Source organism: Mercenaria mercenaria, chromosome 6 (genome assembly GCF_021730395.1).
Source record: "Mercenaria mercenaria strain notata chromosome 6, MADL_Memer_1, whole genome shotgun sequence".
Taxonomy (NCBI): Eukaryota; Metazoa; Mollusca; class Bivalvia; order Venerida; family Veneridae; genus Mercenaria; species Mercenaria mercenaria.
The window spans coordinates 12,119,201-12,136,241 of NC_069366.1; the positions used below are offsets into that span (position 1 = coordinate 12,119,201).

The 17,041-nt window shown below is 36.4% G+C and overlaps 1 protein-coding gene across 1 annotated transcript in view; it reads right to left on the bottom strand.

Moving 5' to 3' along the window:
- The window catches only part of LOC123549639 (uncharacterized), a 64,399-nt gene that overhangs the window by 19,693 nt on the left and 27,665 nt on the right, over positions 1 to 17,041 (bottom strand). The window contains exons 9-13 of the mRNA XM_053546668.1: positions 15,296 to 15,360; positions 14,578 to 14,632; positions 10,714 to 10,845; positions 8,477 to 8,555; positions 7,347 to 7,486 (exon numbers count right to left, since the gene is read on the bottom strand). Coding sequence (XP_053402643.1) covers positions 7,347 to 7,486; positions 8,477 to 8,555; positions 10,714 to 10,845; positions 14,578 to 14,632; positions 15,296 to 15,360 — 471 coding nt within the window. The remainder of the gene's footprint in view (positions 1 to 7,346; positions 7,487 to 8,476; positions 8,556 to 10,713; positions 10,846 to 14,577; positions 14,633 to 15,295; positions 15,361 to 17,041) is intronic.

Below are 17,041 nucleotides of genomic sequence, written 5' to 3' on the forward strand. Positions count from 1 at the left end.
TCTGACCTGGTGACCTAGTTTTTGACCTCAGATGACCCAATATCAAAATCATCCAAGATTTTATTAAGGGTAACATTCTGACTAAGTTTCATGAAGATTGGGCCAAAATTGAGTGTTAACAAGCTTTTCCTTTGATCTGAACTGGTGATCTAGTTTTTAACCCACCTGGCCAAGATCGGAACTTGACCTAAAGATCATCAAGATTAACATTCTGACCAAGTTTCATTAAGATATGGTCATAAATGTGGCCTCTAGAGTGTTAACTAGCTTTTCCTCTGATCTGACCTGGTGACCTAGTTTTTGACCCAACATGACCCAGATTCGAACCTGACCTAAAGATCATCAAGTTTAACTTTCTGACCAAGATTAATGAAGATACAGTCATAAATGTGGTCTCTAGAGTGTTAATAAGTTTTTCCTTTGATTTTTTGACCTGGTGACCTAGTTTTTGAACCCACTTGACCCAGATTTGATCTTAACCTAAAGATCATCAAGATTAACATTCTGACTAAGTTTCATAGAGATACTGCCATAAATGTGGCCTCTACAGTGTTTACAAGCTTTTCCTTTGATTTGACCTGGTGACCTAGTTTTTGACCCACCTGACCCAGATTTGAACCTGACCTAAAAATCATCAAGATTAACATTCTGACCAAGTTTCATTAAGATATGGTCATAAATGTGGCCTCAAGAGTGTTAACTAGCTTTTCCACTGATCTGACCTGGTGACCTAGTTTTTGATCCAACCTGACCCAGATTTGAACTGGACTTTACTAAAGATCATAAAGATTAACATTCTGACCAAGTTTCATTACGATATGGCCATAAATGTGGCCTCAAGAGTGTTAACTAGCTTTTCCTTTAATTTGACCTGGTGACCTAGTTTTTAACCCTACATGACCCAGATTCGAACTTGACCTAAAGATAATCATGATTAACACTCTGACCAAGATTCATGAAGAAACAGTCATAAATATGGCCTCTAGAGTGTTAACAAGCTTTTCCTTTGATTTGACCTGGTGTCCTAGTTTTTGACCCAAGATGACCCAATATCGAAGTCGTCCAAGGATTTATTGAGGGTCACATTCTGACCATGTTTCATCAAGATTGGACCAAAATTGTGACCTCTAGAGTGTTAACAAGCTTTTCCTTTGATTTGACCTGGTGACCTAGTTTTTGAACCCAGATCTTGTCCAAGATTTGATTGAGGGTAACATTCTGGCCAAGTTTCATTAAGATATGGTCATAAATGTGGCCTCAAGAGTGTTAACTAGCTTTTCCTTTGATTTGACCTGGTGACCTAGTTTTTGACCCTACATGACCCAGATTCGAACTTGACCTAAAGATAATCAAGATTAACAAGATTAACACTCTGACCAAGATTCATGAAGAAACAATCATAAATGTGGCCTCTAGAATGTTAACAAGCTTTTCTTTTGATTTGACCTGGTGACCTAAGTTTTTGACCCAAGATGACCCAATATTGAAGTCGTCCAAGGATTTAATGAGGGTCACATTCTGACCAAGTTTCATCAAGATTGGACCAAAATTGTGACCTCTAGAGTGTTAACAAGCTTTTCCTTTGATTTGACCTGGTGACCTAGTTTTTTAACCCAGATGAACCAATATCGAACTCGTCCAAGATTTGATTGAGGGTAACATTCTGGCCAAGTTTCATTAAGATTGGGCCAAAATTGTGACCTGTAGAGTGTTAACAGTCAAACTGTTGATGACGGACGACGATGACGGACACAGGGCGATCACAAAAGCTCTTTAAGAAAAGAAAGATCATTATCTATATTTGCAGACAGGCAGGGCAATGAGCATAACTCCAAATTAACCTCATACATTAAAGAAATGTAATACAAGTAATACAAGAGCTGTCCGTAAGACAGCACACTCGACTTTTCTTAGTGCTTGACTCTGAATTAGAGCTTTGCCAGTAAAAACTTTATAAAACTTTTTAACAAAAAAATTCTAAGTTAAAAAGGGGCATAACTCTGTCAAAATTCAAACAGAATTACGGGGATTGTTTCTCCTGGTGTAGACTTTGATTGTAAATAAAAAAATTAAGTTTCAAGTCAAAAGCTTTGACAGTAACAGAGATATATGACTTTATCAAAAAATTGTAAGTTAAAAAGGGGCATTATAAACTCTGTCAAAATTCAAATCAGAAATATGGGGATTGGCTCTCATGGTATAGACTTTGATAGTAAATAACTAATTTAAGTTTCAAGTCAAAAGCTTTGATAGTAACAGAGATATTTGACTTAATCAAAAATTCTACGTTAAAAAGGGGCATAACGCTGTCAAAATTCAAATCAAGGTAATGGAGATTGTTTCTCCTGGTGTAGACTTTGATAGTAAATAACTAATTTAAGTTTCAAGTCAAAAGCTTTGATAGTAACAGAGATATTTGACTTAATCAAAAATTCTAAGTTAAAAAGGGGCATAACTCTGTCAAAATTCAAATCAGAGTGATGGGGATTGTTTCTCCTGGTGTAGACTTTGATAGTAAATAATAATTTTAAGTTTCAAGTCAAATGCTTTGATAGTAACAGAGATATTTGACTTTATCAAAAACTTTAACCAGTGGTGATGGGCAGCAACAATGCCGGGGCGAGTGCAATAGCTCTACTTTTTCTATGAAAAGTCCAGCTAAAAATGTGTTCCTATACATTTCTGCACTTCTGTAGAACAAATGTTGACTTTTAACAAATGTGAAATCATTTAATCGCATAGGCATGGAATATAGTGGTTTGATCAAAACAGTTATTTTGTGGAAATGTGAGTAATATCCCTGATTTAATATTTTGATGGTAAAATAAATGCAAAATTTGCTTGTTTTGTTCAGATTAAACCTTGGTCACTTTACACAACAACATATCTGCAATATTTCATCCCCCACAAATATTTCTGATTTCATACTGATCTATAAATCTGTCCACTTTCAAATCTTATCATTTTCAGACACAAAATGAGCGAGCACACGTTATATTTTCTCAATAACTGGCCATAATACATAACTAACGTCACACTGCTATTGCTTACATTTGTGCTTCAAATGATATAAAGTTCAATAACCTTTCCACATAAATTAATGACCTAACAGTTTGTAGGGTAATGACCAATTTGATATTCAGAAGAATTAGTGACAACAAGATTTTTTTGTGTGGAGATGTACACTATTGGACTTTATTGACATATTGGAGATACTAAATGAACAAGGTTGACTTGACTGTTATTCTGTTGTGCTTTTGTCTGACCAGTCTCAGATGGCAGGCTGAAAAACCAAGGCTGGACTGGTGGGCTATGTCCATTTTGACTCAAGGTCATGGACCTGTGGACTCAGGCCATGCACTCTCTAGTCTTTATGGTAAAAGTTTTCACCTAAAAGTCAAAGATGTACATGTATTAGTGCTAGAATATCCCTTCACTAATTAAGGATAATGGCGTTTAAGTGAGGCCATAATTTTGATAAGTTGACAATGTAGAAGAAGAAGAATATTTTATTAGACTCTAAACTTTACAGTTTCTGGTCTATAACAATATGCAAGAATTAGGGATGGCAATGAATATTCGAGTATTTGAATATTCGTTCAAGACATGAATATTCGAATAAGGTTTCACTATTCGAATATTGGGAAAAAATATAAGATCATAAGAAATAAATAAAAGCCAAATGAAAGAACCAAATGTTCGTTTATCCAATTTGCCAAAATTCTGCTTTCCTTATAAATACGCGCGAAAATGGCTTCTGTCGCTGTCAGACATGTCATTTTGTATATTAGCATGCCGATATTGTACATTGCTATGGTGATGACATCGTACCCTGTAGTTAGTACCGCTAATTGCTTACCTTTAGAAAATTTTATTGGTCCCACACTGATGTAAATCTGTTACAAATTGTCTTGTTTTCGGTAGGTGCGAACTGCGTGTAATTAAAAATCATCAGCTAGCACTTGAACTAATGACTCGGATTTTGATCAAAGTCGATAAAAGATGTATTTGAGTAAAGAAAAATGCCGAAAAGTGTTGAAAACAAGTCAAATGTGATGAATATTATTTTTTATGTAAAACGGATCATCCACTTGATAATAAAGCATTTCATATGGTAAAATTAGTAGAATCTACTCAATATTCAGATAAAGAGTTTTTATTTATTTGGGTTTAACGGCGCACCAACACAGTATAGGTTATATGGCGCCAAACAGGACTACAAATTTTGGTTCCACATCTCATTTACATCGAAATAAAAACATGAGGTATGAAATCAAAATTTGCATACCTGCTGGAATCACAGAGTTACAGTAAAACCTGGTTGAAGTGTTAAGACCCTATTAGTCGCCTCTTATGATCATGCAAGATAAAGAGTAAAGTTAAGCAAAATATATCTTTTATTAGACTCCCCAACCCCACAGTCTCAAACATCTCGTTTAACTGAAAATATATATTGTTCATGCTATTACGTGAATCTACTTGTCAAAATGCAAGCAATGCCACCTGTCTTTTTAAAGTATTTCACGTGATCATCCGATAGTAAGCCGGCTATGTGTAATATGTGTGGAGAGAACCTTACTTATGGGAGGGCTACATCCATGTAAAAAATACATAAACCTATATAAATTATATGTAAATGAAGGTAGATAACAAATATTTCATATTCAACCAGAGCTGTCTCCGTAGGATGACACATGCCCCCGATGGCACTTTGAATGAATAGTTATGGCCGATGTTAAGAGTTTAGGACCTTTGACCTACGGAGCTGGGTCTTGCGCGTGACACATCGTCTTACTGTGTCACACATTCATGCATAGTTATTTTAAAATCCATTCATGAATGACAAAGATATGGACCGGACATGCCCATCAATGCACTATCATGAAAAATGATCTTTAACGTCTAAGTGTGACCTTGACCTTTGAGCTACGGACCTGGGTCTTGCGCACTGCACGTTGTCTTACTGTGGTACACATTCATGCCAAGTTATTTGAAAATCCATCCATCGATGACAAAGATATGGACCGGACACGCCCATCAATGCACTATCCTTTAACGTCTAAGTGTGACCTTGACCTTTGAGCTACGGACCTGGGTCTTGCGCACTGCGCGTCGTCTTACTGTGGTACACATTCATGCCAAGTTATTTGAAAATCCATCCATCGATGACAAAGATATGGACCGGACACGCCCATCAATGCACTATCCTTTAACGTCTAAGTGTGACCTTGACCTTTGAGCTACGGACCTGGGTCTTGCGCACTGCACGTCGTCTTACTGTGGTACACATTCATGCCAAGTTATTTGAAAATCCATCCATCGATGACAAAGATATGGACCGGACACGCCCATCAATGCACTATCCTTTAACGTCTAAGTGTGACCTTGACCTTTGAGCTACGGACCTGGGTCTTGCGCACTGCACGTCGTCTTACTGTGGTACACATTCATGCCAAGTTATTTGAAAATCCATCCATCGATGACAAAGATATGGACCGGACACGCCCATCAATGCACTATCCTTTAACGTCTAAGTGTGACCTTGACCTTTGAGCTACGGACCTGGGTCTTGTGCACTGCACGTCGTCTTACTGTGGTACACATTCATGCCAAGTTTTTTGAAAATCCATCCATCGATGACAAAGATATGGACCGGACACGAAAATTGCGGACGGACCGACAGACTGACAGACCGACAGACCGACGGACAGACAGACGGTTCAAAAACTATATGCCTCCCTTCGGGGGCATAAAAAGATGAATAAACGATTAGTCAGTCCTAATTTGTCAATGTCTTAATTACTTCCGGTGTAAACAAAAGTAGAATTAATGCAGATCGCTGCTTAGGGCATGATAAATTCACAAATTTTGAGTTGATTTGTTGATCATTTGATGACCGAATATTCGTTCGGAAGGTTGACCAAATACTCGAATACCAAAATTGCTATGCTTTGCCATCCCTAGCAAGAATATATACAAATATAATTATAAAGGTCAGTCTATGATTAATTATCTATATACATGAGGGAGGATCAACATATGGTTAGAATCATGATAAAGACTCATGCAAGGTTTAATCAATTTATATGTAATACTTTTCGAGTTAGGCGCATCACAAGGTGAAAATATGCATTTTTGACTATTTCAGGGACCATAACTCTGGAAATAGGGGGCGGAGCCAGATGAAAAATAGGAGGTGCGCAAGTTCATAACATGGTTAAGACTCATGCAAGGTTTCATCAATTTATATCAAATACTTTTTGAGCTAGGTGCGTCACGAACTTCAGACAGACGCACACACACATGGACAAGACCAAATCTATATGCCCCCACCACTCATGTGGGGGCACAAAAACTATTTAAGTTTCCAGTCAACAGCTTTGATAGTAACAAAAGTATTTGACTTTATCAAAAACTTTAACTAACGGCAATGCCGACACCGAGGCCAGTGCAAGAGCTCTACTTTTTCTTCGAAAAGTCGAGCTAAAAATGGGTAGTACAAAACTTTCAACAAACTATTTTTCTTTTTTTTCTTCTTTTTTTTAATTATTTAACTTTTCAACAAATAATTTTAAGTCTCAAGTATGTTACACAACAATGACACAAAAGTTTGTTGTTTTTTTTACTATAGAACAGAATCATATAAGAGGTTGTTGTTTGTTATCCCCCGCCAAAGGCGGAGGGATATAGTTTTGGCATTGTTCGTCCGTCCGCAGCCACATCTAGGAAGTGGTTGGGAATATTTAAATAAAACTTCATATACATCTTCAACACAATAGGGAAACGCGGCCCGTCAAGTTTCAGTCAAATTGCCCAAGTAACACCAGAGTTATGGCCCTTAGAAGTTTCTAGTGTTAACTATATAGGGTACTATAGATATGGCAATTTCTGCTTCATAACTTGTGACATATTTGACCTAGAACTATGAAACTTAAACTGAATTTAGATTACCATAATGTGGTAGTGCACACACAATTTTGTCAAGATCTCTTTTGTAACTTCAGAGTAATTGCCCTTTGTTTAAAAATCCACGTATTTGTATATAACAAACTAACAAATTGGTAGAATTTCATTAAACTTCTTTCATTTTTTTTCCATGAACATTTATTATAAACATGTGAAGCTGTATACACACCCCCACTCCTCAAAAAAACAACAACAAGATATAAAGTACATTTACAGTGTATAGTACAGAAATATAAAATATTAGCTACGCATAGCTAGGTAACTCTTGTCTGTTTTATTAAAATCTCTTACACTGAAGACCAACGTCCAAGATTCCCTACACAGCTTTGTCATATTGTCTATTCCATTTCAAAACTTAAAGCATGGCACTTTTATAATACCTTATTTCTATCCAAGTCCCAAGCGTCACCTAGGTGTACTGGTGCGTGATGGTATCTAGAGACAAGGATGGCATCTGGTTCTATCTCCGAGGCGTAGTATACCTCTACGTCTAACCCTAACTCATCTAACACTAGCTTTCCTGCAAAATATTTATTCACACTACAAACTCTTATGCACGCACCCTAATATTAAACAACAGATGTTGGTAAAAAATATGTAATTATCAGCCAACATGACAGCCTGTCGGATCTACCTGAAAACATAATTTTCAGTTATCACAGTACTTTGTCCATATCCTCAGATCTCTATATACAATCATTTAGCAACAGTAAATGGCCAGTCATTCCACAAGTCTTAACACTAGTACATTTGATGGTAATCTACTTTATTGAGCAAGCATCTGCACTTTTCTCTAGCTGACAACCTTGAATATCTTTAATGTATGCAAATAAAGGTAATGTTGAAAGCCCTTAGAGATCTCAAAGAAGTACAAGAAACTATAAGAGTGTATGAATCTGTTGAACAACGCAATAGGGAATTCCCTGTAGTTTGACACACTGACTTAGATTATAAAACCGCAGTAAAACATTTTATTAATTTTAAAACAGCTGTAGGCAGTAGCATTCCAAGAGCTTTTTCAGTCTTTACTGACTTACGGTATTATTCCTGAACTTGCAGGGGTAGTATTTCCCAAAAAGGGGAATCATCCTGTAAGTCTGACTGGCATATGCTTAATGTTCTCTATTGCTTTTTTTTTTCTTTTTTTGCCAAAACAAAGTCAACCACTGCCAGACCTATTAATTGACCCTTTAAACTGACCAACAATGGGCAAAAAAATACCCAAACATCCTTCTTCAAAAGGGTAATAAACATCTTGAATCAAAGAAATAATGCAAGAACTGTTTACTCTGTTAACCAAAAGCACATTGATCCACACAAAATTGCAAGTAAGATGTGTATGCCAGTCAAACATTTAACTCACCATAGACATTAGTGGTCAATGAAGGCACTTGACTGCACTGGCGTAAACTGGATAGTGTACCTATATTGACTGGCATACACATTTAACATAGCTGGTTGGATGGCTGTATGGTATTAGGCTTTGGGATTATGAACTATCTGTATTTACCTGTTCCAATACCATCAAACATGGACAATACTCTCAGCTTTCTCTTACTGTTTGTCTTCATGTACTGTAAATCATCACACTGAATAGCAAAATACAATACAGTCATCATAACTACAACTGACAAGGTAAACTGATCTCAGCAAGATAACAATTTGTCTGAATCACTCATTGTTCTTGAGAAGTATATTTATCCAATACATACCATTTATGTTTGGTTGTAAGTCACACAGAAACAATTTTAGGATATATAGCAACTTCCCAGCTTTTGATGAAGGACCACTGTTTTTGAGAAACACATGATTGCTAAGTTTCGCACAACTTCACCACAAAAACAACAAGAGGGCCATGATGGCCCTATATCGCTCACCTGTTATCATTGCACTTGAGGACAAGAAGGTCCTCAAAAAAAAATATCAAAGTCAAAAGGACAGGAACAACAAAGGGAAGAAATTTAACCAAAAAGAAAACAAAATTCTTACAAGGTACATTTATGTCAAAATACACCTAAAAACTGGAGGTACCATCCATGTTGTTTCACAGAAAAGTGGTCTCGGGTTTTTCCCTACAGCCAATAATAAAAAAGTTACTAAAAATAAGCTATTTATAGTAACATAAAAGGGAAGTAATTAAAAAAAACAATTATTGTAAGTGAACAAAAGAAGGATCTGCCAAATAAATCTGTTGACATAAATGAAATTTCAGATCAGTATCTTCATTAGTTAGGGAGATATACCCATTTTAATTTGAAATAAAGGGAGGTAATCTGACATAAAATCAGTCCATAGTTATCTACCCTGATTGGCTCAGTCCAACTAATGACAATAATGAAATTTCAAATAAGTCCTATAAGTACTTACTGATATAAATCCATTTTGATTACTATCAGGGGAGGTAATCAGATATAAAATAACTCTGGAACCTACGATTGGATCTGATTTGTCATGGAATCCAAGATTTATTGTTGTTGAAGATATTTTGGAAGTTTGTATCAAATAAAACCAGAAATGAAGTATCTATATGGCTGCAAAAGCCAAAATAGTCAATTCTGGACCTTTAAAGGGCCATAACTCTGGAACCCATGATGGAATCTGGCCAGTTCAAGAAAGGAACCAAGATCTTGTGGTAATACAAGTTGTGTGCAAGTTTGGTTAAAATCAAATCATAAATGAAGCTGCTATTGTGCAGACAAGGTCAAAATAGCTAATTTTGGCCCTTTCAGGGGCCATAACTCTGGAACCCATGATGGGATCTGGCCGGTTTAAAAAAGGAACCAAGATCTTATGGTGACACAAGTTTTGTGCAAGTTTGATTAAATTCAAATCATAAATGAAGCTGCTATTGTGCAGACAAGGTCAAAATAGCTAATTCTGGCCCTTTCAGGGGCCATAACTGTGGAACCCATTAAGGAATTTCGCCAGTTGAAGAAAGGATCCAAGATCTTATGGTGACACAAGTTGTGTGCAAGTTTGGTTAAAATAAAATCATAAATGAAGCTGCTATTGTGCAGACAAGGTCAAAATAGCTAATTCTGGCCATTTCAGGGGCCATAACTGTGGAACCTATAAAGGAATTTCTCCAGTTGAAGAAAGGATCCAAGATCTTATGGTGACACAAGCTGTGTGCAAGTTTGGTTAAAGTAAAATCATAAATGAAGCTGCTATTGTGCAGACACGGTCAAAATAGCTAATTCTGGCCCTTTCAGGGGCCATAACTCTGGAACCCATATTGGAATCTGGCCAGCTCAAGAAAGGAACCAAGATCTTATGGTGATACAAGTTGTGTGCCAGTTTGGTAAAAATCAAATTATAAATAAAGCTGCTATTATGCAGACAAGGTCAAAATAGCTAATTTTGGCCCTTTCAGGGGCCATAACTCTGGAACCCATGATGGGATCTGGCCAGTTCAAGAAAGGAACTGAGATCTTATGGTGATACAAGTTGTGTGCAAGTTTGGTTAAAATAAAATCATAAATGAAACCTTTATCGTGCAGACAAGAAATTGTGGACGGACGACAGACGAAAGGCGTTCACAAAAGCTCACCCTGTCACTATGTGACAGGTGAGCTAAAAAGTTATCTGCTCATTTGCTGTGCCTCGTGATATAATTCTTTCGCATCTACACTCTAAACAGTGATTTTATTCAATGACAAATCACTGTTTGGGATATATTATTTCTTAAACATACAAAAATGATATGAAGTCTATCTAAATGACTAGCAGAAATGTAAAATATATTACCAAAGGGACTTGGCCTGCTTGGAAGAACTTGACCAGCTCCAGTGACCAGTCTTCCTGTGGAACTAGTCGGCCATGAGTACAAGTAGAATACTCAGTACATAGGAAACAATTCCAGCATTTGGCATCCTTCACCTTTAATTACAAGAAAATGGAAAGATAACAAGAGGACCATGATGGTCCTGAATCGCTCACCTCTTCCAACATGACCAAGTTTTGTGTATGACGTCGTTTTTTCTATTATTTGACATAGTGACCTAGTTTTTGAGCTCATGTGACCCAGTTTTGAACTTGACCTAGATATTATCAAGATAAAAACTCTGACCAATTTTTAAGAAGATCCATTGAAAAATATGGTCTCTAGAGAGGTCACAAGGTTTTCTATTATTTGACCTATTGACCTAGTTTTCGAAGGTACGTGACCCTGTTTTGAATTTTACCTAGATATCATCAAGGTGAACATTCTCACTAATTTTCATGAAGATCTCATGAAAAATATGGCCTCTAGAGAGGTCACAAGGTTTTGAGGTCACAAGGTTTTTCTATTTTTATACCTACTGGCCTAGTTTTTGACCGCATGTGACCCAGTTTCGAAACCTGACCTAGATATCATCAAGGTGAACATTCAGATCAATTTTCATGAAGATCCATTGAAAAATATGGCCTCTAGAGAGGTCAAAAGATTTTAATAATTTTAGACCTACTGGCCTAGTTTTTGACCGCAGTTGACCCAGTTTCAAACTTGACCTAGATATTATCAAGATGAACATTCAGACCAACTTTCATACAGATCCCATGAAAAGTATGGCCTCTAGAGAGGTCAAAAGGTTTTTTTATTATTTGACCTACTGACCTAGTTGTTTAAGGTACGTGACCCAGTTTCAAACTTGACCTAGATATTATCAAGGTGAACATTCTGACCAATATTTATGGAGATCCATTCACAAGTATGGCCTCTAGAGAGGTCACAAGGTTTTTCTATTTTTAGACCTACTGACCTAGTTTTTGACCGCACATGACCCAGTTTCGAACTTGATCTAGATATCATCAAGATGAACATTCAGACCAACTTTCATACAGATCCCATGAAAAATATGGCCTTTAGAGAGGTCACAAGGTTTTTCTATTATTTGACCTACTGACCTAGTTTTTGAAGGCACGTGACCCACTTTCGAAACTGACCTAGATATCTTCAAGATGAACATTCAGACCAACTTTCATACAGATCCCATGAAAAATATGGCCTCTAGAGAGGTCACAAGGTTTTTCTATTATTTGACCTACTGACCTAGTTTTTGATGGCACGTGACCCACTTTCGAACCTGACCTAGATATCATCAAGGTGAACATTCTGACCAATTTTCATGAAGATCTCATGAAATATATGGCCTCTAGGGAGGTCACAAGGTTTTTCTATTTTTAGACCTACTGACCTAGTTTTTGACCGCACATGACCCAGTTTCGAACTTGACCTAGATATCATCAAGATGAACATTCAGACCAACTTTCATACAGATCCCATGAAAAATGTGGCCTTTAGAGAGGTCACAAGGTTTTTTTATTATTTGACCTACTGACCTAGTTTTTGATGGCACGTGACCCAGTTTTAAACTTGACCTAGATATCATCAAGATGAACGTTCTGACCAATTTTCATGAAGATCTTGTGAAATATATGGCCTCTAGAGAGGTCACAAGGTTTTTCTATTTTTAGACCTACTGACCTAGTTTTTGATGGCACGTGACCCAGTTTCAAACTTGACCTAGATATCATCAAGGTGAACATTCTGACCAATTTTCATGAAGATCTTGTGAAATATATGGCCTCTAGAGAGGTCACAAAGTTTTTCTATTTTTAGACCTACTGACCTAGTTTTCGATGGCACGTGACCCAGTTTCGAACTTGACCTAGATATCATCAAGATGAACATTCTGACCAACTTTCATAAAGATCCCATGAGAAATGTGACCTCTAGAGTGGTCACAAAGCAAAAGTTTACGGACGCACGCACGCACGCACGCACGGACGGACGACGGACGACGGACACCGCGCGATCACAAAAGCTCACCTTGTCACTTTGTGACAGGTGAGCTAAAAAACCTCTTGAAGTTTGTACATATTTCATGCATACTTAACAGTGTACTCATTGTACACAGTTTGTATTTATCTACTATAACAGTAACAAGAGGGTCCTAATAGCCCTAGATTGTTCCCCTCAATTTTGTAGGTGGCTTAAGGAGTTTTGGTAAAGGGTCAAAGATGAAAAAGATCAATAAAATTAAAAAGAAAAAGAATTAGGGCAGTGGATTTCTGAGAACACAACTTTTACATTTTCTTCTTTACACCTATAGAAACATCAAGATGAAAATGAAATATACCCTCTGATGACCATGTTTCTGACAAAAGCAAAATAACATGATAAAATACTGATATAGGGTCACCAAAGAAACATTTCAAAACTTGAACAGTGGTGTTTGATTTTTTTTTTGTAACTCTGGCACCATGTTTTTTCATGTATAAAAAAACTTTAATATTCCTTGAGGAAATTCCCCATCCACTCCAAAAACATTTCTGTGAAATTGTTTCAAAATTGAAATAAGTGACCTGAGAGAATATGCCACTTGAAAATATTTGTATTATAAGCTCCTGTGGCCATGTTTTTTATGGATCTCGAAAAAATGAATACCCTTGTTGAAGAGTCCTCCAAGACATAGTTCATTGACACTATTTCAAAACTGGACAGGTGGTTAAAAAATGAGATGTCATTTGAAGGTTTTTTCTATTTTTTGATCTGGCTGCCATGTTTTTTGATGAACTGGAACAATCTGAATTAACATTGATAAATAGTAACCTAAAAAAACATTTGTGTAAAGTTATTTAGAAATGGGCAAGCAGTTTCTGATAAGTTTGTTTTTGTTGAGTTTAATGTTGCACCCACACAATTTTAGGTCATACGGCGACTTTCCAGCTTTTGTGGTTGCGGAAGACCCCTCAGTGCATTAATTTCATCACAGACAGGCACTTGGGTAGAACCATCAACCTTCCGTAAGCCAGCTTGATAGCTTCCCCACATGAACAATTCAAGGTCCCGAATGAGGCTTGAACCCACATCGGTGAGGGGCAAGTGATTCAAGGTCAGCAACATTAACCACTCAGCCACAGAGGCCCCTTTTCTGATAAGATTTTTAAAGTTTTCCATGATAGCCATTCACAGACAAATAGCCCCACCTCTTGCTGCCATTTTTGACTTGAAGGAATTCAGGAGGAAGTCACCCAAGAAGCACTGCTGTGAAATTAATTTGAAATGTGGCCAACTTATAATATCTGAGGAGCAGATTTTTAGTTTTTCTTTTGAGTTGCACTGGCAACTAAAATTCTGCATGGCTTTCCCAGATTTGAAGGAATCTGAAAGGTGACAACTGAAAGAACATTCCTGTCAAAGTTCATTTGAAATAGGAAAGTGTTATTCTTTACAGAAATTGTGATGAGAAGACAGACATCCAATTATCTCAAAGTTCACCATTACCTGGTGAACTAATATTAAGCATGATCAGGACTAAAATGAACACACTAATACAATGAACTGAAATAAATTAACAATTAAACGTCTTACTGGAAAGGTTAAAAATTTATATATCTATTTATGTTAAACCTGAAGTGCAAACGAGGAAATTCAATCTTATTAATTTTGTTAATTACCTTATTACTACCCTTACACATGTTGATATTTTACACTACAAAATTAGTATCATTAGTATTCTTGTTAAAGAATGACCAGTACATGTTGATCATTTTACACTACAAAATTAGTATCATTAGTATTCTTGTTGAAGAATGACCAGTTCATGGTAATTTATGTTTACTTACATATTTCACTGTGGTGGGACTAGAGTGCCTAGCTACACAAATGAAGCAATATGCTCTGAAATATATTGAATACCAAGCAAGTTACAAATTCATTTCTGGTGCTTGTCTCTCTGAAATACAGGTTTTAAGCCTTTTCACAATCTAACTAATTATTAGCTTTATTTTGATTAACATTTGTAACATTTCATTAAAACATGTTTTACAACAGTGTGCCAGCCAATCGAGCTAGCTCAGTAGGTTAAACACATATTTTCCAATCAAGAGGTCAAAGGTTTGAGACACAGGTGAGGTATATGTTCTCCACAGTGAGTGACTGATGAGTAAACATTCAAGGATGTTTGTCCTCAACTATTCATTCATGTAAGGAAGTTGTTTCTTACGTCCAGAGAAAGTGTTAATACTGGTATTCTGGTAATGTTTAATCTAGGAACATCGGTTTGGTTAATTAATCGACAGACATATTTAACTGAAGCAATATTCTCAACATTATCTACCCAGTTGGAAATAAAGTCCATACATTTCTTGTGTTGTGCATGTCTAAAAAGTGGCTTATACTGACTGCAAGATTCAATGAAATCCCTTCCGAAAACTCCTGAATATTTACCCTAGACAAGCCTAAATTATAATTCAGCAATAATTTGAGGAAGGATTAATGGTTCATGCATTCACTACACCTCCCCCATCTATCATTGTTTTAATGTGTATAAGAAGTGCATACTTTCCACATAGTATATCATCACACACATACAGGCTTCCTCCCTCTCCACATATGCAACAAAACATCTGAAATTCAAATAACTTGGTTCCCAGTATGTCAAAGAATGTGACAAAGGGTAAATGTTGATTCCCAAAGGAATCACTTGAATACTATGTTCATAAAGAAAAAAGTATAGAAATTTTAACAAAATCAAGGACCATAACTACAGTGATAGTCCAACTTGTCCATATTCTTGATGCAATCATGAAGACTGCTCATCAAATCATGTGACAACAATGGAAAATATGGAAATTTTGACTAACAAGCAAATTCGATGAATTGGTATCCCCCGCCGAAAGAGTTTGTGGTGAGGAATGGCAAAAAGATATATCCGGCAAAAAGTTAAGGATGTTAATAAGAAGCAAATAATTTCATTAGTCAAAATCAATTTAACAGAAAACAAATGTTTAATGAAAGAGTACACAATAAATGTATGATACTTTGATCCGGACTAAAGAATTTATTTTGAATGGGATATGCTTACTGTAATAAGCTTAGCTTTTAAAATTAAATACAGTTAATTGAAATGTGAGCTTGAAGTTTAACTGGAATGAAATATTGTCTTTGAGTGGTTTGGCACCAGGTGTTGCTGTTTTACATGTACATTTGAACTTAAAAGATCAGATGTCCTTAAGAGAACACAGATAAGATATCTTGAACATGGCTGAGGGCAAGGTTTGTGCAGTCACAACTTAACATGTTGAAGGTTTGAACATTTAAAAAAAAAAAAAAAAAAGGATGGAAATATATATATCTATATATAGATATATGTATATATTTGTTGTTTTAGGGGGTGGGGGTGCAGGGGAACGGGAGAGGAAACAAAATTTCACATGCTGATTATAAATATTGATTGAAAATTAAAAATGAAAAAAAAAAGGTAAAAGGGTGAAGTTGGGGGGGGGGGGGCAGAGGATGCATGATCAGTGGTGGGCATGACTGGGTGGAGAGGTGAGGTGGGGGAATAGTACAACTTGGAAGGTTTGAAAAAAATCTAAAATAAATGAAAAAAAAAAAAAAAAAATTAGGGAAGGGGGGGAGTGGGGTTGGGAGGGGGATGGGGTGTGACCAAGGCAAGTGGGTGACCAGGTGTGGGTGCGCAACTTCACATGTTTATAATAAATGTTCACAGAAAAGAATGAAAGAAATTTAATGAAATTCTGCCAAATGGTAAGTTTGTTATGTACAAATATGTGGATTTTTAGACAATTAAAAGGCAATAACTCTGAAGTTACAAAAAGAAATCCGTACAAAATTGTCTGTGCACAACCACATTATAGTGCTCTAAATTCTGTTAAAGTTTCATAGTTCTAGGTCAAATATATCAAAAGTTATGATGCAGAAATTGGCATATCTATAGATCTATAGTACCCTATATAGTTAACACTAGAAACTTCTAAGGGCCATAACCCTGGTGTTACTTGGGCAATCTGTCTGAAACTTGATGGGCCCCATAACCTCATAGTGGTGAACATGTATATGAAGTTTGTTTGAAAAAAATCTAAAATAAGGAATGATTTTTTTTTTTTTTTTTTTTTTTTTTTGTTGTGGGGGGGGGGGGGGGGGTGGGGGGGGATGGGGGGGAGGTGTGTGATCAAGGTAAAGGGGCGACCAGGTGTGGGTACACAACTTCACATGTTTACAATAAATGTTCATGGAAAAGAATGAAAGAAATTAATGAAATTCTACAAAATGAAGTTTGTTATG